General features: G+C 38.3%; 1 protein-coding gene across 1 annotated transcript; it reads right to left on the reverse strand.

Moving 5' to 3' along the window:
- Nucleotides 1-1,328: 1,328 nt before the first annotated feature.
- LOC102982254 (rRNA 2'-O-methyltransferase fibrillarin-like) lies at nucleotides 1,329-24,866 on the reverse strand. Its single transcript, XM_024118474.1, is given in 5 exon segments — nucleotides 1,329-1,441; nucleotides 1,444-1,883; nucleotides 12,368-12,542; nucleotides 14,597-14,735; nucleotides 24,762-24,866. Coding segments are annotated over 5 exon segments (972 nt in total).
- Nucleotides 24,867-26,731: the final 1,865 nt, after the last annotated feature.

Raw genomic sequence — 26,731 nt, forward strand, 5'->3', positions numbered from 1 at the left:
AAAATTTTAAAAAATTAGAAAATAAATAAAATATTCAGAAATTTTACAGTGTTCTCAAGATCTTTGAACTGAAAGAATAGAATGTGTTATACTGTAGTGGTGGATAAATATACAAAGTTTTCAAAATTCCCATTTTCAATGAATGTGTCTTAGGGTAAGCTACTTTTCCTCATAGACCCTCTAGTAGAAATCTTGCTTATTACATGGTTGACACTTGTTTAGAAGCCAAAACTGGTAAATATTCTTCCAACATTTGCAAAAGTGTATTCCATGGAACACTGATCCCTTGGGATATTTCTTGAAGGTGAGGATTCCATGATCAAAACATTTTGGAAGCATTTTGTACTATATTCTCATATTGGTAATTCACAGTGTACATCTGCATATTCCAGATTCTGAGTAGTCAAAAAAAATAACCAGTTTAAATTTGTTTAACATCTTAATTCTGAATCTTTTTCTTTATCATGGAAATACTTTCCTGATGCATTTATTAATATTTTATTGAATTAATATTCTATATAGAGGATACTTTGGGAAACACAAGATAATTCTACCTGTCAGTAATAATAGAATGGTCATGGGCCCAGCTACCACAGAAGACAGTGAGTGTCTCAAAGAGAAAGCAGATGAAAAGAAGAGATCCACATGCTAGGTCTGGCCCAGTCAGCACCCTGAAATTAGAGTAATTAGACTCCTTATTGGTAAATATTCTTGCCTTATTGCCACTCAAATTTGGACCAGAGGCAGAGTGAAATAAACCACTAGGAGAGAAGGGGATGCTCTTTAGTTATCCCTAGAGATAATCCAATCTCAATTATAAATGAAAATAGTAAGCCAAGAGATATTACATGACGTGCCCAAGACCACTCTGGTGGTCAGAAGCAGGCCTGGATTGAGAACCCAGTCTTCTGAATCTGATGCCAGAGTACTTCTTAGCAGCCCACACCAACTTCTGCCCAGTGATGAGCAGAAAGCCTATTGATTGAACCAAATATAATTGAATATTAATATTACTTTTGGGTCCATTACAGCCATGATGAGAAATGAACAATTAAAGACATTTAAAAAATGTTTAATGTTTCTTTTTTGCTTTATAATTTCTATTGTTCCTAATACTTTGAATGTATAAGTGGAAAACAATAGAATGTATAGCAGTATAGTGTAGTGGATAGTACAGTGGCTAGACATTACCCATCTACTGAGCACAGAAAACAACAGCCTACAAGCTTCTAAAGAATCACAAATTAAAAATCACCTAGTCTAACATCAGCCAACAGTAGCATTAACAGTAGCAATGCAATCTATCCCAATCCAGACGGTGCTGGGCTTCAGCGCACATTGGGGTGTGGCTTGTACACACCTATGACCACAGGGTGGTCTTTTTCATATTGCTCTAAAGTCAACTGCTCCTGGGCCTTCATTGTCTCCTGTTGCATCTTTTCACTTCAGAGACAAATATGGTCTCGGGAGAGGCTGTGAAGTCAATGCAATTGGGCTTAATGGAAATCACAAAGTGTCCTCCATCACATAGGAAGATGTGGGCATTCAGGGCTACAATCTGGGTCTGGTCTGGCTGGGCCATGTCGGCAAACATCACATCCACCATTGCAATGAGCTTGTGGTATTTGTGTAAGTGCTGAGTATCTTCAATGACAGGAATAATGTTGGTTCTCTTCTTGGCCAAATTAATGAGGTCACAGCCGGGCCAGTGGGAAAACTCAACTGCACAGACCAGACCCTGTTGGCCTATGATGTCAGAGACATGGGAGAGCGTGGTACCCAAGGTAGCCCTGAGGTAGAGCACCTTGGCCCCTGGCTTGATGTGGATCTGGTCCACAGAGCCCAAGACTGCTGCAGACAGCTTGGAATGGAAGGGGGTTTTGCTTTATTTAATCTGGGGGGTTAAACAGAGGTGAACTCCTATCATCCCTCATCTGTATTCTTGTTAAGACTCTAAGCATAAACTTCCTTATGATAATAATAATAATAGGAAAAAGAAGAACAACTAGTAGTAGTAGAAGTAGTAGTAGCAGTGACACTTACTGTTTTATCTCTAATATGGTTTTAACTGCTTTAAATAGGTTAACTCATTTACTCCCTATAATAATTCTGAGGTAGGTAATACTACGTTTCTCACTTTACAAAATGTGGGAACTACAGACCAACTAGTTTTTAAACCTTGCCCCAAAATCTCACGGCTCTATGTGGCAGAGACAGAATTTAAACTCAAGCAGTCTGACCCCACAGGTTATAGTCTTTAACCATTATGTATACTGTCTTGTAGGTGTCTGCTGATGGTTATTTTCCTTATCCATTTCCATACTCACTACCTCTTGTCCATTATGGATTCATCCATTGTTGATTTCCAAACATCATGAAGTATCATGAGGACTACAGACACTGTAGTCCTCTCTCCAAGATACTCTGATCCATACTAGACTAGGTAGTTTCAAAAAGCACAAGAGATTCATCTGGAGGCTCAGATCCAAGGACCCATGTTTGGGAGCCATTGATTTAGAGACTTTCTCTCTTGGCTGGTTGCCTTATTCATCAAAGATACTGCCTAGGGGGCTTCCCTGGTGGCGCAGTGGTTGAGAGTCTGCCTGCCAATGCAGGGGACGCGGGTTCGTGCCCCGGTCCGGGAAGATCCCACAAGCCGTGGAGCGGCTGGGCCCGTGAGCCATGGCCGCTGAGCCTGCGCGTCCGGAGCCTGTGCCCTGCAACGGGAGAGGCCACAGCAGTGAGAGGCCCGCGTACCGCAAAAAAAAAAAAAAAAAAAAAAAAAGATACTGCCTAGGTTCACAGAAGCCATGAGAGGAGGGAGGACACAAAGGGTAGCTAGACTGGCTAAACCAGCACCTGTCCCAGGAAGTCTTCACATCCCCTTCTCACACTATGAAATCCTTGAGGACAAGGACAAAACATTAGTCAGATTTGGACCTTCCATGATGGTTAGACTAGTGCCTGATTCATAGTAGATGCTCAGTTAATACTTACTGTCTAGGTTTCTGGGTGAATATTATTGATAAAAGGCAATAAAATAATGGTTTATCCAAAGAGACTAAGAAGGGTCTTCTAACTAATAATTGCCTATTGCTCTGATAATAAAAGAGTCATAAATTTCTCTACAACATAGTAAATAGGAGATATAGCAAGACAGCTTAATCACTATATTAACACAAAGGAAAGAATGAGAAGGGCAACAACAAATGGGTGCAAAGGAGGAAGTCGTGTTTAACTGATGTATGGTTTGACAAACTACATATCAATTTAGAGATTAAATATAATCATCTAGGTTCATTTGACTACATTCACTAAATAAAACGAGTGTATTTTTTAAAAATTCCTTCAAGGCTGGCTTCATAGGACCCTCAGATGAATTTACCCACTCATCCTCCCTTCCACTACTGCCTAATTGCCCCACCACAGGCTAATGCGCAAACAGTCCTCAGCGACCATTTATCTTTTTTGAAGTCTTCTCCTTAGAGCTCCCTTTAAGAATAGCAGTGGGTTTTCCCTTGAACTTATTTTCTCTCTCTTAGTTGTTTGTTTCCTTTCAAGCATGTTGGAGAGGCTTCTTTGCTGTTTGTTTCTGAAGCAAATCAGGGACACTAATTTGTTCTTTGCAGATTTTTGAAAGCTACCCCAGTGGGAGCCATTTGCTTTGACCAGGATTTCTGCCTGTGGATGATGGGGAGGGAGAACTCAGAAAGGCTATTAAGACAGATAGAAATGCTATAGCTAGGTGAACCCATTAATGATGTAGAGCTGAGAAGCAGAACTCCTGATTTTGAGGAGATGCAACCAATGAGCACATGGAGACAAAACTACCCAAGAGCCAGCATTTACCTCTGTGCAGGTGTGTACTAAGTAGCAATTTCTGGCTGAGATAGAAAATCCTGTTCTCTTTAGACATGGGGATGCAGCACAGATGTGACACTGCAGGTAGAGAAAAATCTTCATGGGCTCTGAAGCTAGAAGGAAGTTGACAGTTCATTTTAGGGTGATGGGAAAAGCATTCTGGCTGAGGGGTGGGTGGAAAAGTTCTCAACTCGCTCAAAACCTGTACATTTTAATCCTGGCTCTTCCATTAATTGGCATCGTATCCCTGTCCAAATCACTTCATCTCCCTGCCTCCCAGGGTTCCACCTGTAAAACCAACAGATCCAAACTGTTGGCCAAGTGCTCCTTTCCATTTTAATGTGTTGCCTTCAGATTAACAAAGATACATTCATATTTATATCTATAAGATAAAAGCCTTTCACTTTTTACCTTAAGTTGACTTTCAGGAAAAACAAACTATATAAGAAAATGAATGTATACTGGGAATTTATTTTTTAAAACAACCTTCAAAGTATATAGCCAGAGAACAATTTTATATACCTTCTACTCAGTCATCTACATATTCCTAAATTTCTGTATAGAGCAAATGATAATAAATCTCAAGCCCTATAAAGACACTGAATTATCAGAAGAAAAGGCCCTACAGTATCTGTTTATGACAAAAGAAAATAAAATTTTTAGAAGTGTATTGAAAGACAGTGTAAGATGAATAAATGTTTTTAAAATGCAAAACCAATTATCTTATTATCCTGACAGAACTACTAGTTTTATTTATGCATATTATCGATACACACATGCTGTATTTACATTGTTATAATAATGGTATACATAGAATTTCATATTCACTATTTTTACATATATTATCTCATAAACATACCTTATTTTCCTACGTAATTATTATTTTAATGGCTACATAGCATTAAACTGTGTTGATGTACCATAATCTATAAAATCATTATTTTGCTGGACTTTTAGTTGTCTCCAACTTTTTGCTACTAATATTGATTGCAATAAAATTTTTTTATGGTCAGCTTTTGTTTCTGTTCAAATGTTTCCATAAGAGAAGAATTTTGAAGGCAATGGATATGAGTAAATTTGTGGCTTTTGCTGCAAATGGTCATGCTACTTTCTAAAGGGATTATCAATTAATAATGTCACCAGCAAGGAATGCACACATCATTTTTACCAAAACTTCACCATCTTTAACGGTGATCATTTTTGTGATGTAGTATTTTATGCGTTTCAGAACTGGCAGAGTGACAATGATGTGTATGACAAAGGGTCCTCAATAAATATGTTTCGACCCTCCTCATTAAAACTCTGGACTTAACTTGGAGATTCATTTATTCATTCATTCACTCTAATGCACTTGTTCATTAACTCATGCATTCAAAAACCTTTCATTGGGCACAATTATGTAATGAAAATATGTTAGGCTCTGGCTATACAAAGTTATACTTTCCCTTAATGGCTCACTTTCTCAAAGAGAGAAATCTATGTGAGCACATATATGGTCTCTGCCTTTATTCCAGTGTGTTTTAGGATGCATAAGGACTCAGGGGAGAAGACAAAAAAAAGCTCATTATTTTTCCTTCATAGCATACTTTCAACGAAACATACTAGGTATCTCCAATCATCAGAACTAGTTTCTTAATCCATGCCATGAATGAGCAAACTACTTCTAAAGGTGTGACACAGCTTATTTTCAGAGGCAGAAAGTTTTGCAAAGAAATTGGTAAGAACTGTAATCAGCTAAATACTTATTCCGAAGTTCTCCTACTTCCTCTTATATTGGCTTTCTCTTCTTATGTGTGCCCACTATGGTGTTCAAAACATATTAGGTACCTAATAAATTGTGATTTTTATGACTCTTTCTCCTTCATCTCTAAGCCTGTATACCATCTTCTTTAGATTCAAATCTCTTTACCTGAAAAATTCTTCCAGGCCCATACTCCAACATACTTAACTGTTCTCGACATTAATCCTCCCTCAAAACAACAAGCATCAAGTGCTTAAAATATGCCATGCGCTGCAGTATATTATTTTTTGTAGTTCTTACGAAATCTGCTTTATATACTATTTATTAGAGAAATTATATAATTGACCAACGTCACAAAGCTGATAGGTGAGAGAGTTGGGATTTGCATTAAGATTATCTCTAAATTCCTTTTTTTTCCTTTTGGCCATGCCTAGCAGCTTGCGGGATCCCAGTTCCCCGACCAGGGATTGAACCCGTGACCTCGGCAGTGCAAGCACAGAACCTTAATCACTAGACCGTCAGGAAATACTCTCTAAACTCTTCTTTGATTCTATCTTGTATTATTATAGTGTTCCAACTCTGGAGAAAGGCTTAGTACCTATGCCCAGTCTCCCTACAGTATTACGTATCTACTGGATGGTATTCAGGGGAACCAAAATGGGGGGAAAAAAACATATAAATGTGCTAAGCAAATTTTTCTATGATAAAATAAGTGGTCAAATCTATCAATTCCATCCACACCTTAACAGACTAGATGACTTAGAATGGTCATTATTAAATAGTCACCATTTTCACAGTGATTAACTTAATTGGATTTTATTGTTAAGATATGACCTCGATTTTTATTGTAAACAATAATCTCTGGCCCCATATTTTACTGTGGCTCATTAATGATCCTGGACACATACAAAATGGGCCCTCACACATATGAATTGTATTCTGAAAGAGAGTATACTTCTACACCTCACATGGAGAAGTTTCAAGTCACTATTGATACTGCATTTGGAAGCCATAGTGCCACCGTGGGTTAAATTTTGCTCTGAATTAGGTTTTATTGCTCATGAATATCTTAAGATGATCATGTCTGAACCATAGCCAAAATTAAACAGTGCTAACAACTGAAGTGAGAGTCCCTCACAAATCACCTTTAAATGCCACCTATAAGGATAAAAACTGAATTTTTATTACCATTTGACCTTTCCTTAGCTAAGATCTCATCAAGTTCCAATGGTCCAGAGTGTCATGCCACTCTCTTCTCTAACAAAAGAGGTTTGCTACTAATGCCTAAGGTTACTGAGGATTCTGTACTACCAAACTCTTTTGTATTATCTACTCCATAATTTTTTTCTTTCTACAATAATTACATTCTGTGCAAAAATACTGATACAAACAAGACACTAACTTATTATACAATGTTTGCAGTCCCTGACATTAAATAAACAAATAGGAAAATGTGGATTCTCATAGTATGCACAAAACAATGAGATTCATTCAATAACTCTTAAAACATACATGGTGTTTCACTTTTAGTAGTGAAAGGGGTCATCAACTGAGTCTGTTCAAATAAGCAGACTGAAAACATGATGTTGAAGATACAAGGGTACACATTTTTTGAAAATGACATTTAAAAAAAATACTTAGGTAGTCTAATTACACAAGCCTTTCTCATTCTTTGTTTTTACTGAAATGAGATGGTCAATCTCACTGGGGGAAATGTCTCTGAGATGTGTTTTATATACCACGGTAGACTCTACCTCTTAGAAATTCTTTGATTACAGAATTTGCTACAGTCTGGTCAAATTTCCCTCTCTTACAAATGCAATGATATTAGTAGTTCATCCTCCAAACTACCTACTCCAGGAATTGATACTGCCAACCTTCTGTTGAGCCCAAATAATTTCTATATAATTAAACAAATCCTTCTGATATGACTCAATAGACAATCCAAAATAAAAGATCAAAATCAGGCTCACAGAAAAGATTATTAATGTGTCTTTTATATTTACTATGCTTTTATTTTTTTCTTTGGCTTGAAAGCATTATCATTCTATTTCTTAGATAAATTAGTGCCTATGAATTTCGTAAATAAGCTTGATACAAAGACCCATTCAGACATATGGTAGAGATTTCTGTAATGCACGCCATTCATCCTTAATGGTTTTAATTTTGAAATTCTCTTTGGAGAGTGCCATGTTAGTTCATTTTACTTCATGAAACACTTGTGTTAAGTATTTTTCTCTACAAACAAAGCAGCATAATGTAGAAACAAGTTATTTAGAAGTAAATTAAAAGGACTGAACATTCTAAAATGCAAATTGCACAAACCTTCTGCTAAACAGATGAACGAAACAAGGCAAAAGATGGTTTATCTCAGTTCTATAAAGACGGAGACTACCTTGACTACAGCTTACATATTGACTCCTCATATCCTCCCTCCCTTCTCTCTCTCCCTTTCAGCCCACTCAAAGAAACCATGCAGCTCTGGTGGAAGAAAAAAATCATTGCCATCATATTGTTCTGATAATTTTTTTTCAAAACAATCAGCAATTATTTTGTTGAGCAAAGAAACCAGGAAACTTGGGGGCAGCATTCTAAGTTAACTTTGGGAAATATCGTTTTATACTTATAAATGTGTAAAATGCGTTTACATGATATTTATAGGGCAGTTTGAAAAAAAAAAACTGCCATGCATTTTTACCTCAGCCTCAAAATGTCAGCTGGTGAAATTAAATGTGCAATTTTATTCTAAATCCAGGTTGAAACTTTTAATGGCTTTACTCCAGAGATTTTGAGCTTGTTGGAATAGCATATAATTAATTTTTCTGTATTTCAGCCACTCATTAGAATAAAAGTTAAAAATATTTAACAATGACTGAGATGCTAAGAATTATAAATTAAAAGTAGTACTTTGAATTTACTCCAGGCATATTTTATGATTTTGAGTAAACATTTTATTTCCAATAGATATCTGAATTTTATAAAATATAATATCAGACAGAAAAGGACTGCCAAGTTTCCCCCAACAAGTACCATTTAAATTTGCTTGTTTAGTTGGTTGTGCTTTGTATCCTGGCACTTCATAGTCTTAAAACACCTTTCACAAATGTATCTGTCTTCCCAACAACCCAACAAAGTAAGTACATCAGATATTCACATACCTCTGATTCACTCCATTGTCATTTCCCTTATCCCATGGCAACTTAAGTACATAGATAATCTTCTCTATGCTCCTTCCTTGAGGAAACTTGCTTTCAGGTTTACCAAACACTTTGTTTTACTGCAGGAAGCAGCAGAACATGATGATGAAGAGTGTGGTCTCTGAGGTTGGCCTTAATTCTACCCCCAACCAACCTAAAGGTTGGACATGCTACTTAACCTTTCAAAAACTCAGTTTTATCTTCTGCCAAACAGTGTTAACAATATGAACTTTCATAATCAGGACTAAATGAAATAATGCATGCAACTAGCTAACCTAGCAGAGTGCAAGGTGCATGGTATGAATTCCATAAATTCAACTAGTTTTATTATTAGGCATCTCAGCTCACATCCACACAAAAGCACTCTAGAATAAACCTTACACTTTGTTTCTGAGAAGGCATAAAAGAAGAGAGATCTACTGTAGTTTAGTAAGTTTTCATGGAAAATAAATATGTGAGTAGTGGTTACCAGGGTGGAGGTGATCATGGGTCAGGATGGGGAAAACACATTTTTAGCTCTTTCACAGTTAGGTTTTCACACTAGGACTACATAATTTTCTTGAAAGAACTGCTAAAATATCACACACATAGAGACACTTGAACATACCCACCTAGATATTTAAATGTTCATTCTAAAACATATTCCAAGTAAAACAAGAATGCTGGAATTCTCTGCCATTTGGGGTAAGGCACATGTACATGCACTCTTCCTCATGTGTACAGAGTTGTGAGTTGTGTTAAGCTTTGCCTTGTATACCACAAAACCTCCTTTGCCCACCAAGGTTGCTCAGCAAACACCTTGCTGAAAAGGTATTATTAATTCACAGGAATAGTAGAGTTCTCCAGGTGGTGTGCTTCACGGTCGGTAGTGAAAGCAGCTGAAACAATCTTTTCATAAATTTCTTTTCCAACTTAATACAAACCTCTTTATTAGTCAATAGGTCTAATGAATTATCCTAACAGATTTGCTAACTCAAATATTTTTATGGAAAGGTTAGAAGAGACAGAAACAAATAAACAAACAAGTGGACTTGCAGCTGGAAACTTTCAATGGCCTTAGGGGTCAACTATTTGCTGCAGACAAATGCAATAAGAGAAGGATGTATAAGAGGATAATATTCTTCTCTTCCACATCTCCCTTTTTCTTGTTTCAAGTCCTCAGAGCGAAGCTTCTACAGAAAGTTCCTTCCCAACAAGGAACGCCACACTGTACCCAATGAAATTTCATCACTTAGGGGTTTCAGAGAGGTACAGAAACATACTGACATGTAACTGCTCTTTCTCCTGACCATATATTTTTGTTATTATTTGTTACCAACAGTTTATAAAAATATTGGTGCCAATCAAGTGGAATTACAATTGAGGAGTCTGGATTAAGAAAAAATCTAAATTTGAATACTGGCTCTCTTGCTTAATAATTTATTAACTATTCTCACCCTCCCCCAGACAAAAGGAAAAAAAAAAAAAAAACTCATCAAATTGTGAGTGAGAAAGCCAGGTCCTTGTTTTGTATACCCATAGTGTTAAAGGTTCACCTTGGAGTTATACAATGCAGTAGCCTTTCTAAGCAGAGGGAGTTTCAAAGATGAAAAACATAGAATCCAAGGTGTTATTATTCCCACTTATTTCACTATCTTAGATCACTATCTTTAGGGAACAACATGATCTTAGCCACAATGGGAACCACATTCTTTAAAGGGAGAAGAATATCATAAAGGTTCAGAGACAAATCCAAAGAAATGGGTTAATTACTGGGTTTGAAGTGGATCCACTCAGCTTGATGTAAGAAAGGGGCTGACGGCCCTAACTCTGGATTAGACCTGGGAATATCGGGCGTTAAGTAAGACACCTAAAGGACACTAACTGGACAGTGTATGAATTCCTGTACATTTATGTACATGTGAGAAGCAAGAGGTACAAACAGAAGGAATCAGAAATCAGCCTGGGCCACAGATCCAAAGCAACTGTTACTGTACAGGACTCAGCAAGAATGTATAGGAGGTGGGTGGAAATTTACCACCCTATTCTGAGATGCAAAAAGAACATATAGTTCCTTTATTTCTCTCATATAATTCTTCTTTAAGTTGTCCTACTCCACATACACTTACTAATTCACAATATTTTAATTATTTTCAAGTTTAAGCAGTCTCCTTAAATTGAAATATTGGGTCTATTCAAAATTAACTCCTTAGTAGGGCTGTTTACATAGTCATTTTCTGGAGGACATAGTCTTTTAAAAAATTTTTTAGATTAATTTTTATTGGAGTATAGTTGCTTTACAATGTTGTGTTAGTTTCTGCTGTACAGCAAAGTGAATCAGTTATATGTATACATGTATCTCCTCTTTTTTAGATTTCCTTCCCATTTAGGTCACCACAGAGCACTGAGTAGAGTTCCCTGTGCTATACAGGAGGTTCTCATTAGTTATCTATTTTATATATCATAGTGCATATATGTCAATCCCAATCTCCCAGTTCACCCCACCCGCCCCCCGCCTTTCCCTCCTTGGTGTCCATACATTTGTTCTCTACATCTGTGTCTCTATTTCTGCTTTGCAAATAAGTTCATCTGTACCCTTTTTCTACATTACACATATAAGTGATATTATATGATATTTGTTTTTCTCTTTCTTACTTCACTTTGTATGACAGTCTCTAGGTCTATCCCCATCTTTGCAAATGGCTCTATTTCGTTCCTTTTTATGGCCGTATATTGTATATATGTACCACAACTTCTTTACCAATTCCTCTGCTGATGGACGTTTAGGTTGCTTCCATGCCTTGTCTATTGTAAATAGTGCTTCAATGAACATTGGGGTACATGTATCTTTTTGAATTATGGTTTTCTCCAGGTATATGCCCAGGAGTGGGATTGCTGGGTCATATGGTAGTACTATCTTTAGGTTTTGAGGAACCTCCATACAGTTCTTCATAGTGGTTGTACCAATTTAAATTCCCACCAACAGTGTAGGAGGGTTCCCTTTTCTCCAGACCCTCTCCAGCATTTACCGTTTGTAGATTTTTTTAATGATGGCCACTCTGACAGATGTGAGGTGATACCTCATTGCAGTTTTGATTTGCATTTCTCTTCTTCCTTTATTCCCTAAGATAATTCCTAGATTGACCATGGGTTTATGACAGTGAATGCAAGGGGGCCCCAATCCACACCAGAATTTCAGATGCTCTCAGGTCCCTGATATAGAGTGGTAAGACCAGTTTACTCCCTATGTGGATAACCTGGAGTAAATTCAAAATATTTAACAATGGGTACAGCATGGCACCAACCAATCAAAATGGATGCCAGTCCAATAAAAACTATCATTACAGACACTGACTGTAAACAAATGATGTAAGCATGTCATTGTGGACCTGCTAAATATAAGCCCTGTGGGTGACTACTGAAATTTGATTGCCCCATCTAGTCTTTTGGAAGAACCTGCTGGTGCCCCTCGTTGGTGTCCACAGGTACAAGCCATTTCTCCTAATCTTTAAGATTCCACCCATGGCAGGCACCTTCTTCCTTCCAACCTCAGATCGCCACTAATCTGCTCGCTTCCCTATGCCCTCACTGAGATATGGCTTCTAGATCCCTTTTTGGAGGTTCATCAACCAAGCCAACTGTCTGCTCTACTGTTGCCCAGGTCATACTGGGGCTCCTCCGAAAATCTTGCTGTTTCCTCCTAAAACCTAATACCTGGGAAGCACACCACTGGCGTTCCTTCTGAATCCTGCTCTTTTTCTGATCTCGAAGTCAAAGAAGGAAGGTCAGGATCTTAAATAACCCATCCTGGTTCCCTAATTCCATAAATTTTCCCTGCCACAATTCCTTAGGGCCAAAAGAGTGGGCTTTCCATTTCTTCTGTCTCATCTTGAGTTTGCCCTATTTCCTGGAATGCATTAAAACTCCGATCTATTCTACCAGTCTTGGTTCTTGATTTGCTGAAAGCTAAAGGATTCAGAAAATCCTTTTTCCTCAACAATACCTGATTTTCAAGAACATTATTGTGCTACAGTAAAGAAGTCAAGAAGTTAAGCTTTGAAATGCAAAGTTGATCAGTGGACACTCTATTTAAGAAAGTAGCAAGTGTGTCCTTTTCTAAAGCAATAAGTCTCCTAACTCCACAAGGAAATGACTTCAATATATTCAAAAATTGTTCCTTTACAAATATGAATTAGATATTGATAACAAAATAATTATAATTTATTTAGAATTAGAAAAAATATACATAATACTTAGAGCAAGATATAATATTTACATATTCAGCAGTATATTAATTAAAGGCAGCATGGAAATGGAGATCTTTATACCAAGAGATAAAATCAAGAAATTTTTGATAAGTTGCCCAAAGCAGCCAAAGAAATAGAGACTAGTAGGCTGGGAAAAGCCCTTCTATGAGTCGTGGATCATCAAGCAGGATTTTAGGGTATGCTGGGATTTTTTTCCTTACTTATTTTGTTGTTAAAGTTGGAGTTAAATCAGAGGCTGTGAATAAACCGTTGTGGACCTATCTCAATTAATTCTCCATCCCCACCCCTCACTTTTAATCCCTAGCCTAGGTTTTCATCACAAAAAGACACTATTGTAAGTTCAACCCTTGAGATAAATCTAACAAAGCAAAGGCACACAGAATAGCAGTCTGTACAACACCTGCAATCTAATCTAAAAACAGACTTTGAGGGGTCATTCTAATCATCCTTCTGATTTTCTTCTCTATTCCAAGAAATTAAAGAGACCAAATGTATTGCCTACTAAAGCGTCAGTATGTGGAGAACCAGCTAAGTTTGGCTCTCTAAACATCTATAACGTAACCTCCCATACAGAACACAGCTTTTAATCGTCATGGTCTACCATGAAAGAACCTTCTGTGATGGAGAGTAAAATTTCACAGATTTGAGGGAAGAACAACTGTTCTCAAAAGTACCAAAGTGATATTTTTTAAAATCACTGAAGAAGCTACAAACCACTGCTTTTTACCAACCACCAGGGCTATTTAAAACCAAAGTACAGAAAGGTGGAGGTTCAGATTCCCCATTTGGTTGCATAGATGAGGAAACATTTTCTGAATCTTTGATTTTTCTCTCAACACTGCAAAGATCTACCACTATAACCTATTCAAAATACCTTTTCCCAGTGTTTAGAACCTGGCATTTTTCCCAGCTACTAAAATTTCTAATGAAAAGAAGCAATCACACAAACCCAACCCGACAAGCTTAAGATCTTTTGTTGGTTGTCTTACATAATTGATATTACATGTATATTTAGAATAAATGGACACTGTACCCTTGTCAGTTGCTCCTTCTAAAATGTTTCACATTCTTTTGAATTGTGTGCAACTTTAGAAATTTCCAATCATCTTACTTTTAAATACCTCACCTTACAATATAAAAGGGCTTAGAGCTTATTTAAATAAAGACATTATACATAGCTCTGCCTGCACTCTTTCAAAATACTCAGTCAATTAACATAAGCTACCTTCCAGAGGATTTGCTTTAAGTCAGGTGGAAAGGAATATTATTTCAGAACCAAAGAAGGAAAAAAGAATATGGAATGCATAGCAAACCAGACATCTGAAAAAACATTAAGACTATTCAATTTCCTCATATTTTAGGGATGGTGGTGGTGGGCTTTTTTTTCTCCCCTTTCAAAGCGTTCTGCCAATGATTGCATTCTAGACTCAACAAAAGGTTTCTGGGACGTCTCCAAAGGGATATAATGTCCAAACTGTTGCAGCCCCTTCTATTAGAGAGAGGCTCAGGAAGTCTCTCTGCAACCTCCAAAATATTGCAGGCTCAATTACCCTCAGGGTACAGTGAACGGGCAGCACCATCAATCATTCCCAGGGCACTTAATGCCCTGAGAACAGTTCTGAGTCCCACAGCAGCAACAGGGGTGTCTAAGAACTGAGCTGGTCTCTGACAGCTGGGCCATGCTGCCACCTGCAGGTCAGCAGGAAACACAACTCTTCAGATGCCAGTCTTTTCCCTCCAGTTCTAGAGGAGCTACAAGGTATGGGATGTGCTGAATATCCCCTCCTCCTTGGGCAAATAACCCTGTTCTTCCTCCTCTCCAGATGCTGGGACTTTCCTCTTCATTGTTTAGTTGCTTGTGGAACAAGTGAGGCCAACAGAAATGGGTGAAGGCTGGCAGCACCATGGTCTTTACCTTCCATGCTTTGCTCACCCACACCCTCATCCACATTGGAGCCCCATCTTTGGGTCCACCTGTTCTCGTTTGCCCATCCAGTTGATCAATATTAGGAGTTTCATGTTCTGTTCTAGAGACAAGATACTGTACCTACCTTAAAATACTCTGACTCTGGGTGAAGCAAGAGACAAGAAAATAAGATAGTCATGGCCCAGTCACGATGAGTGTTCACACTGGGTAAGCACCAGATGTTGTGGGACCCAGAGGAGGGATACCTACATTGGTCAGGGGTGAAAGGATGTTAGGCAAGTCTCCAGTGGTAGGGACTCTGTAGTGGCATTATACAAAGAATAAGGATGTGTTTTTGAAATCTGATGAGCCTATGATAAAATCACAGCTACAATTACAAATCATGCAACCTTTCCAATTTTCATTCTCTTCACCGGAAAAATTTTTAGTAAAAATTTTAGTAAATTTTTAGTAGTAATATTATTATTTAGTAATAATATTTTGTTATCAGACAAGATAGAAATTACATGTGTCAAATAACTGGAATAGTGTATTAGCTCAGTACCAGATAGACATTTTTATTTTAATTACAACAGTTCTGGCAGAGCAAGCTGGTCTTATCTGGGCAGAGAAGAGGGGCAGGGAAAGGACAAAACATGCAAGTCAGATGGGTGAGAGAACTGTGTGTTCAGGGATCTTCAAGCAGTGTGTTATCACTGGAAACACTTCAGTTTCACTCTTCATGTTTCTTGATGTCTATCTCTCCTCTTTATCCCACTCTTTTTTTTTTTTTTTTCCTCTTCACCATCCCCTGCCCCACTCAACATTCAGAGAAAGTAAGAATGCTGTTTGTTTCCAGAATATTAAACAAGTGTTTTAGGTTTTCAGCTAGTTCATGATAGGAATATTTATTTGGAGGAGAAGCAGGCACCTGAAAAGAATTCTACTTTCATCAGATTTCCTTCAAGCAACTCAGTAAAGAAGTTGGTGGGTGGGTACTGACAGTCTGATAAAATGCTAGCACTAGTTTGTCCATACAGAATGCACTAGCAAGTTTGAGTGAGCTGTAGTGACACCTCCTGGTAAGAAAAAAGGAACATCACTGGATACAAATCTTTGAAAACATCTTTTCCACATGAAGTGTTTTTCTGTCTGAAGAAAACAAAAAAGTTTCAAAGACAGACACACACATATACAATACTCAGGTTTGACTGATTTCCATTTTAAAAAGGAGCTGAATCAGAGAAAGAAAAGAGTTTTGTTTTTATTTCATGACATCAAATAACTAATTTGACTTTAAAACAAATCTTTCATCCACTTATTTTGGCTTTATGTATATACAGAGCCTTATGCAACATTTTCTAAAGCTAAGAAGTAAAATGTTATGGAAGTTACTTTATGTAGTATTTTTAACCTGGTTCTTTGTGAAATGCTGGTCTGACACTTGCTCTTGAATGCCTGAACTATCGACACTCTAATACCTCACCCCCAGCCCACCCCGTACCCCCATCACTGCAGCTTCCATTTAGCCTGAAGTATCTTTACATCTCAAGTCCCCCAATTCACCTACTGTTCCCCTCTCCACTCTCAAACTCTACTTCTTTCAAAATGTACTTGTGTACTGACAAGTATTGTTAAGGCCCTGTGAACCAGAGCTAAAATAACAAGTGTTAACAACTTAACCTTCTATATCTCCTTAGTGACTTACAGACCTTACAAATATGAAGTTAGTCATTCTAGAAATGCAAATTCCAAGATGACAATAGTGAGAATCTCAGCCAGCCAGCCAGCCGTCCAATATTTATTCAGGACGACACGCCACACTCTCTTCTAGGTACTGGGGGAAACAAATATAACCATGACAGACGTCATATTTGTTTTACAGAATTTAAATTCTAGCAGTAAAAAAGAGGGGAAAAAGGTTAACAAACAAAAAGCTCAAATTGTGATAAGGTCTATTAATAAAATGTGGAGAGTGGAAAAAAGAATAGTACAAAGTGTCCCTTAGATGACTAGAAATCAGGAAAGGGCTCTTAAGAGGATGTGGCAGAAGCTGAGACTGGTAGGACAAGAAGCAGCTCTGGGGAGAATCAGATGAGAGTATACCAGGCAAAGGTAACAACAGCAAGTACAAAGGCCCAGTAACAGAACAGGACTTGGTGTTTTCAGAGAAATAGCAAGAAAACAGAAAATAGCCAAGAGTAATAAAGTTTGATGCAGGTGATCATAAGGATTTAATTCAAAGTGCAATCAGAAGTCCTTGGATGATATTAAACAAGGAAGGTTATAATCTAATTTAAGCCTTGACAAATAGCTAACACATAAAACTACTTGCTTTAAGCTAGTTGTTCATTTAATTCTCATAATAACCTCAAAAGGTAGGTATTAATATCTTTAATTTTATTGATGGTAAAATGAAAGCAAAAAGATGTCAAGTAACTTGCCCCCAGTCTCATAGCTAGTAAGTGGCCGTGCTGGGATTCCCACTCAGGCAACCCACCAATGGGGTCCATGCTTTGAACACTCTGCAATACGGCCTCTCAGATCATTATTTCTGCAACAGCAAGGGTGGGAAGAACCTGCTGAAAGCTAAAGCAGTGATCCAGGCTACAAATTGTGGTGTCTCACAATAGAAGGACAGGGGTGGAGATGGTGAAAACTGAATAAACTTGTGATGTATTTTAGCAGTAAATTCCATGGGTCTTGGCGGATTGAATGTTGCAGGCAAGGGGAATGCCTGGTGGGGACTGATATTTCAATGACACTTGAATCACACTATAGAGATGGTTTTCACTATTGTGTTTATTCAGTGGACGTTTTCTATGTCACCAGGATCTTCCTGTCAAAAACCTTTCTCTTCCAAGCTGAGTGGATTTTCCGAGAATCTGTTATACAGAACGATTTTCATCTCAATGTCCAAAGACACAGCCTTTTAACATGGTTCATTTATTTTTCTGGTCTTTCTACATACATATAACAAAACTGTATCATGTATGATGTACAGTTTTAGGGTTTTTTTTTACATTATATCATTAATTTAAAAAATAATTTTACAAGATGTTTAACATTCTGTCATAAGAATGTACTGTACTTTATTGCGGTTTTTTTCTCTCCTTGGGCTGGTCTATTGTTTCTAATTTTTTCATTATACCAACATGCTTTACAAAAATCTTTGACTCCAACCCTTATTATTTCCCAATGCTAAACAACTAAAAATGAAAGTTCAAGGTCTAAAGTAGTAGTTTTACTCACTAATAAATTGCATTTACATATTTCTACATTCACTAAAATGTAACAGTTTAAATTCTACCAGTGCTATGTGAGAGAACCTGCAAGAAGGCAGATTACATGGGAGCAAATACTTGTAGTTCGGTAAGTGTGGTAGTGGGCAACAGTGCAGTTTTTTTCAGATGGCTCAATATCAGCGAATAGGAGGCAAGGCCTTCATCTGTGAGTGAGGATGTAGACAGAGGTACTGAGAGTTTGGAGGACAGAAGAGGAAGCATGGTATATAGTCTTCTAGGAAAGTAAATGGAGCAGGCTAGTTCAGTAAGATTATGTGATGATTTTAAGAATCCATTTAAGATGAATGAATATGAAATGACACCATGGTTGTGTACTTAGATATGTCCAGCTGCATGGGTGCAGACATACATTATAAGAGTGTTGGATTTAATCAGGATTAAACCTCCAAATCTTGATTTCTAGTCTAGAATACTAAACTGGTCTTTAGTCTAACATATGATACTTCTGCTGGACATTCTGGATTTTCCACATATGCTTCATTGTTCTTTTCTCCAGCAGCTCTATGCCAGAGACCCCCACCTACTGCTTCTTCACCTGCTAGACTTCTGCTTGTCCTTTTTGCTTCAAATCCCCCATTAAACTTTCCTAGACCACCCTCCACCCACCCAAATTGAGAAACATATCTTTCCTCATAGCTCCCCAAATATTCCCTGATGATGTGTGTAATTTATTTTACCACATTAATTCAGTATGTTTATTCTCCATTTGATTCTAAATTCCTTCAGGGCAAGACCTTTTTATTTATTTGTTGTTTTTTATGCTCATTTCCTATGTCAATACCTGATGCATAGTAAGTCCTCGTTCAATGTTTATCAATGAGAGTTTTTTAAATTAAGGGATAAATTTTCTGATAAACCTTCATCATCAAGAAAACAAGTTGCCTTGATCATACCCACACCACACCATACAGGACTAGTGAAGATTTTCGTCAATAAAAAGCAACAGGCCTAAGGACAAATTATTCAACTACTAGTCAAAACTGTTTAAAAAAATAAATAAATAAGTATTCACTCCCACATGTAGCTTAGATCCAATGTCTAGTTTGTCTCTTTGGCATTATAATGATAGTAATAATCATAATAAATACTATATTTGTATAAAATTATTTAAATTTTCTAAACATTTTCAGGTTTACAATATGATTGTAAAACACACACACACATATACACACATTTTCCCAAAACGAATGCCAAATTCAAATCCAATGGTGGGGATTCCTTCAAAGAGAAAATGTCTTTTAAATAAATCTTTACGAAAAGATAGGCGTTTCACAAATCTGGTAGGGAAAGTAGAATATTCCAGGTTGAGTATAGCATGAAGAAAATGTCTAAAAGTTAATAAATTGTAAACTTATCTTTGTAGGCACAAATGTATAGCTTATATAACTTTGCCTTAAGGGATCACGTACAAAATCCATAGTGAACAAAAATATGCAGAATAAATAACTAAAGAATAAATAAATAAAGAACTTACTTTTTCATTTTTTATTTGGTCATTCTACCTTTAGGCAGACACAGACACGGAATAAAGAAAAGGAAAGCTAAATTTTGATCTAATAACGTAGCATGGGAATTGCAGATACATTATAATTCTCTTACCACATTCCCTATACACAAAATGTAATGAAAAATAGAGACAAAAGAAACCTTAAATGTCATTAGAGAATAAAATAGTATTTCCACTTAGATCTTTAAAGGCAGCTATCCTTAAAAATTAATTCATTTGATAAATGTTCAAGTTTCTTCCTTACTTTTTCTACGTGAACATTTATCCTATGTGCTCTGGATGGAAATGAATGTTACCAGATCTTTGAGTTCAAATTCACAGCCCCAAGAGTTATTCATAACTGAACAAACTGGTGAAGGATACTTAACGGGTCTCCAAATCTCTTAAGGATAATTTGAGACAAATTCTCTGCCCAAATGTTATTAATTATATATTTAGCACCTTAGGTAGCTTATTTCTGAGAAGCTTTGGAGATCGAAAAGGATGTGAAAAAAGTGAAGAGAATCAAAGCTAAAACATCAATTTGAACTGAACTGCACAATGAGAATTTACTCCAGCACTTTGTTGCAATGTAATCTATAAATAACCCTCTAAGGTTCACTTGCCAATTAGGAATCATCACATGGCATGCACCTTAGATGTCAGTAGTTAATTTTCATGTCAGTGAAACATTAATATGATGAAAATTTTAAAGCTTTATGCACTATTTATATCATAAGTGGAAGCACAGTAAATGTACTACACGGATTTTCATTGTATCCAATGTGCTTTTTATTTTTATTTCTTTTAATTTTTATTTATTTATTTATTTTTGTGGTACGCGGGCCTCTCACTGTTGTGGCCTCTCCCCTTGTGGAGCACAGGCTCCGGACGCACAGGCTCAGCGGCCATGGCTCACGGGCCCAGCCGCTCCGCGGCATGGGGAATCTTCCTGGACCGGGGCACGAACCCGTGTCCCCGGCATCGGCAGGCGGACTCTCAACCACTGCACCACCAGGGAAGCCCCCAATGTGCTTTTTAAAAGATCAAGTTTAATGATCATTATTTATCAAAGTCTGATAGTTTGCTTCAGTTCAGGACAACAGATCTGTGTTTCAGACTTTATTTTTAACATTAACTATAATTGAGATGTCTGAAAAAAAAATGGTGTGTATATGGGAGATAGAGAAGATGAGAATCAGATTTATACCCAGAGGTAGCTGTTTAGATTTGAAAGTTTAATTCAGAGTTTGTGGCCTTAGCCATAAACATGTCACCCTGGGTCAATAATTTAGTTCTTTTATTTTTCACGTTTTTACTTTTTATTCTTTCCCTGAGAACAGTTTTGTGGGTGGTCCCTTCTAAAAGCTGAAAATGGTTGTTGATTCAAGTACAAAGGGAAACAACCAGTGGGCACTTAACTACTGTGTTTAAGTACATTACTTAGAACTATTGTATTTACATATCCAGAAATTTCATAAGCTGACAAGCCTGGTGGGATTTAGGTTGACATTGGAATTGTCACACTTGTCAATCAGGTCCAGCCACTGGCTGACTGGGGAGCAAGTAGAAAAGCCAATGAGAGACAGAGGAATAGAGAAAGAGAAAGAAGAGAAAGAGAAGAGAAAGGTCTGGAAGTCTCCACTCCACTACCACAAAATCACAGTGACTTTCCAACATTTATTTTCAACTTCATATCCTCAGATTATTTAGAGTTTAGTATAGCCAGAGGGGAATTCTAATGAAAAGATTTGGTTACTTTGCTCTACCAGTTAGTACTATTAATAGTATTTTTCTAGAAAGTGGAAGCTGAGCATTATTAAAGACAAAGTCTAGGTTTTAAATTTAATGCAAGAGATGTGTGTATATACATTGATTCATTGTTAGCTAATTTGTTATGTGTTTATGGCTTCTATATTGAGCTAGGTTATAAGGGTCTTCAGATCAGAAATTATGCCTTAGTTTGCCTGATATTCCCTCAGCATTTGCAATATTAGACCTTACTAATAATTGCAGACTTGATTGTATTTCTAAACACTTATTCAAATTAACTTTGATGGTCTGTCTCCTTCCACAGCGGAAATAAAAAGAAAAAAAAAACAGACATTTTGACAGAGAAAATACATAAGTAGAATAAGATAAGGTCATTGAGAAAGATAATACACAAATGCATTCTATAGAGCCTTATCTGATCAATAAATTAGATCTCAGATTGGCTCTGAGCTTTCTAGTGGTCAAAGGAAAAGAGAAAATGTGATCAGTTAAGAAATTCACATCACCCCTGAGATTAAAAATACTTATTTATCAGGGAAAAAAGGCTATATATCAAAAGTATACACAATCATTAATTTGCATCCCTTATATCTTCATTTCACAAATGTTAACATTTTTTGTTAATCATGTTAATCTTCGTTTTCAAGAGAATATAAATGAATATTGGTTATTAAACATAAAACCTAATTCAATATTTTTCTTCATATTAGTTTATGGGAAGGAAAACTAAATTTAAGATTTAAATGCACTAATTTGAATCACTTAACCAATTTGTTTCTGTTGCATCTGGTTATGAAAATTGAGTGTCAAACTTTTTCTTCCTCAGTAAACATTTAATAAGCACTAAACTTACAGAAGAAACTGAACTTTTAAAATAAAACTTTTCCAAAATAAACATTGACAATTTTCATTTTTACATAAATAGAACAATGCTCCCTCCCCTCCTAGCCCCTCATCTATACCCACTCTTGGCCAAAAAAACAAACAAAAAAATAAGAAAACTGTGGGTAGTTTTCATTACTTAGTATGAAGAAAAGTGAATGGAATTAAAGTCACCATTCAAATGTAACGAAGCAAAGGCACTATGATACTCTTATTATTTCTATTGTTTGCCTTATGATATGTGAAGTTAGTACCTGAATTACCCAAATGTATATTATGTGCTACATAGCTTGGACTTTTAAAGGTTAAAGAAGTATTCGTCAGTGAATTTTATTCAGGTGAAACCTGCCCTCTTTTCCCTTGTTAAGCTCTGACTCTCTCCAGGTTTAATAAAAGTGGTTCTCTCATCCCTCCCCCAATTCCCACGTGTTATCAACAGCAAATTCCCTAACCAGACAATGTTGAAGATATTTTCACATAAATTTATGCCATAGGAGAAAAATAACAAAAAATTCACAGCCAACAGAGTATTAGTTTAAAAGGCAATTAATTCTGAAGAAAAGGGGATCAACATAAACTCAGCAAGGATCTGAATGATAGTAAGTATATAGTACAAATAATTCTCTATTTGGGGGTCCTGAGAAATTTCAGCAAGTGGTTGTGGGGTAATGAATGTTTGTAATTCATTAGCTACTATTTTAAAATGCAAAGCACACCATGACATCAATGATGTTCTTTTTAATCTCAACAAATAGGCTATTACAATTAAAGCACTTGCAAAAAGACAGTATATTTAAATATAGATTTTGATGAGATTTCAATGTTTTAATAACAATGATTTAATAACATTTCAAAATTCTATGGAAAGAAGAAAATGTGTTATGAGATTGGTTCAGAAATGCATGTTTGTATGCACCGATCTTTTATGAGTATTTAGTAACAGCCAGCATTTCTATCCTGAAAATTTCTTTTCCTCAGGATACTTTAAGAAGGTTTTAGTGTATCTTTAAGAAAATAATTACTATTTACTTAAAAAAATATTTTTCCCAAGTAGGGAAAATAATAGCATTCTAAAGTGCTTGATTTTCTTTTCTCACTTTCCATCTTCCTTCAGCTCCTAGACAACAAAACAATGGTTCTTTCTTCATGTGGAAGAGTAAACTCAATAAACACAAATGGCTAAGGGGCCTCACAGCAGTGAAATTATGGCTTCACAAGGACTTTTTTTTTTCTTTATGAAGAAACAAGTTTAAAAGAACCTTTTTCAACATACTTTAGAGTCATGCATATTTCAATGATATAATTAAACTGGCAACACTAAACACTGCTGACTGATAAATAAGACCAAAATAATTAAGTTCTATTCTTTGTACAGTCAAGATTTAGGGCAGCAGTCAATCTGGGTAAGAATTTGGGAGTCTGGAGACTTCAGAAGATAAACAAGCAAGTAGCTAAAATTGGTCATGTGGGAAGGTAGTTAAATGAGTATACAGTTTATACAAAGCTGTGGATACCTTCCATAACTTAATCTTCATTAGAACCTGGTTGATTCATTGCTCACATGGTCCCATACTAAGTTGGACATGGCGTGCAAGGAGACAAACAAAAGAAGAGTATAAAAGATAAGTCCCTGTATTCAATGAGCACTACTGATATTGAAAATCTAAAATAATAACAGACTGAAAATATAAAAGTTTTTTTTCAAAGCCAACCCCCTCCCTCCAAACAAGAGGCACAAAAACTGTGATGAAAAGCATTAAGGATATAAACAAATACTAAGAGTGATCAAGGAGAAAGGGAACACAATATACTTTCCACATACATATTTGTGGAACTATGAGTATGGTTTGGATGCCTACTCAGGCCTTCCATTTCTATTTTCTTCTACCTAACTCTTGCTTCCCTCCTTAGAATAAATCACACAGCTTTCAATAACCTAAATAACACTCCTGGGGCATGTTTTTTTCCCCTGTGGAATCAGACTGTGGTCAGAGAGAGGTGTTCATATTATTTCTCCTGGGGGCTGGAACTTCAGGTTTCAGCAGACCGATGCCCTTAGCAAGTCCATCACGCAAGTCAAAGCAAATATAACCAGGGCAGTTAGGTGTGTTAGTAACTACTGGGATTTACAGAAATATATATTTATATATATTACACCCACACCCACACATATACATATATATGTAATTTTTAAAAATCCCTCTTGTTGGATCAGCTTACTCTGATTACTACCCATGGACTTCAGAAAAAGAAGAAACATCCTTCTCAGGAAAATGCGCCTTCCTTCGTAGTGCTAAGGAACAGACACCATGAACAAGTGATATCACTGTAATTCAGGGAAATGGGAAAACGAGTGTCCTAACCTCCATGCATTGAGCATGCGCTAGTTGTGTTTTGGCATCTCCAGCTGGGGATAACTGGCTCCCTTCGACTCCGGGTGCACCGTCTGCCTTCATGAATGCTAGCATGCGGCTAGGGTGGAGGAGCAGCAATAAATGTCTACACCAGCGCTTGGCCCTTTGTAGAGTGGAAATTGCACTTTGTTTTTAAAAACGGATTCTTCTCCCCAAACCATACACTTCGACTAGCTGAAGGCACAAATAGAATGATAAATACACATTCCCCCAAAGAGGCGAGGGTGGGGGGAAGGGGTGAAAAAGAAACAGGTGCTAGCAAGAGAAAGCAGCCGGTTGCCAATAACACTTAAACTCCATCTTCGTTACTCTGAAAACAATTTCAGTGGGAAAATATCGCGCCCTGTTTCTGAGGGTTTCATTCACTAAGCTGTCTCTGTGAATGAGAGTCAGACCTAAGTTTCACACTCAGCAGCGGTTTTCGCTGACGACTACTGTTGCCCTCCAAGCTCGAAGAAGTCCGTTTCCAAACTGGAAAGCCCTTTCCTCCCGGTAGCCTTGACCTCACTCCGGCAAGTCGTCACTTTTATTTACGGCCCCGTTTTAAGTGTCTGTCGCTCAGCCCGGCCCCAAGAACAGTCACCGCGAACAATGAGCCAGACAAGGGATCCACCCAGCGAACGCCTCCTCGCCAGCCGCGCGCAAGCCCGCTAGCTCGGGACGCTCGGGCTTCGGGGCTCTCTTCAGCCCTGTCCTTTCCCCTCCAGAACCCGAGAAACGCAAGAAGGTAGGTCGTTTCCACACCCAGACTCCCGTGAACACCCAGTCAGCCTCCCTCTCAACACCCGCTGTTAAAGACGCTGTATCTAAAAAGAAAACCAGCAGAGGGGGCGGCGTGGTGGTCCGGCCGCTGCCCACCCGCATCCAGCTAGCCCAGCAGGGGCGCTTAGGCACTCATTTGCGCCCGAGTCCGCCGCATGTTGAAATCCCGAAGGATTGGGGGGGTGGGGGCCAAGAAGTGGGGCCAGGAACCATAAAGTGGCTTCCGCTCCTTCCCCCCGGCCTGGCCCGACTCTGGGATCCGGCCAGACACAAAAGACGGGTCGTATCTGTGCCGACAACTCTGCCGCCGCCTCCATCTGCGCTGCGCAGGGCAACCAGGCGGCGGGGCCTCGCGGCCGGGTCCCCGCGCCGACCGGGGCGCGCTCGGAGCTTGGAGCATCCGTGGACGCCGCCGGAGCTCTCTGGTGCGCTTTTCGCGCAACCCTCCCCTCCCCCCAACAGGAGCTCCGAGCACCGCGCTCCACAGATAAAGAGGCTGAGGCGGCGGAGGAGAATTGAGAGAAAAAGAGAGACTTACTTGGGGGCGGAACGCTCCGCCGGACTCCCGCTTCGGACCCGGCAGGTGTCAGGCACCGCGGACCTAGGCTGAAGGCGCTGGCGCAGCTCTGAGCTGGACTCCACTTGGCGAGCACGGGAAACTCCCCTCGTCACTCGGCCCCGCGCCTCGCTCCTCGCTGTCACCGCACCGAGCGACGCAGGCACGCTTCCCACTGCCTCCTCCGTCCCGGTGGGTCTCTCTGCCCTCCTCTCCCAGTCCGCCTGCTCCCCCACAGGCCACACCCTGTCACCTCAGCGGCCCTCCACTCCTTCCTCTTTGACACTTCCACCGGTTACTCCTCCGTCTGCGTCCTCCCACCCCCGCCCCCTCCCTCAGCCCACGTGCTTCTGCCGCTCCCGCTGCTCCGAACTTCCCCTGACCGAGCCCCCACCTCGGCTGGAAAACACCAAGGTCTCCAAGCCGAGGCCGGGTCCCTCTCAGGGTAGCACAGCGGCTGACTGATCATTAGGTCCTCGCCCACATTCCGCACCCCCGCTGAGTACGCAGGTTCCGTCATTTTGATTTTGTTAATGCGATGGGTTAGGCATTGGGTACTATATACAAGGACGTAATTTTTAATGTGCCATATATCACTTTT

Source organism: Physeter macrocephalus, chromosome 11, assembly GCF_002837175.3.
Source record: "Physeter macrocephalus isolate SW-GA chromosome 11, ASM283717v5, whole genome shotgun sequence".
NCBI lineage: Eukaryota > Metazoa > Chordata > Mammalia > Artiodactyla > Physeteridae > Physeter > Physeter macrocephalus.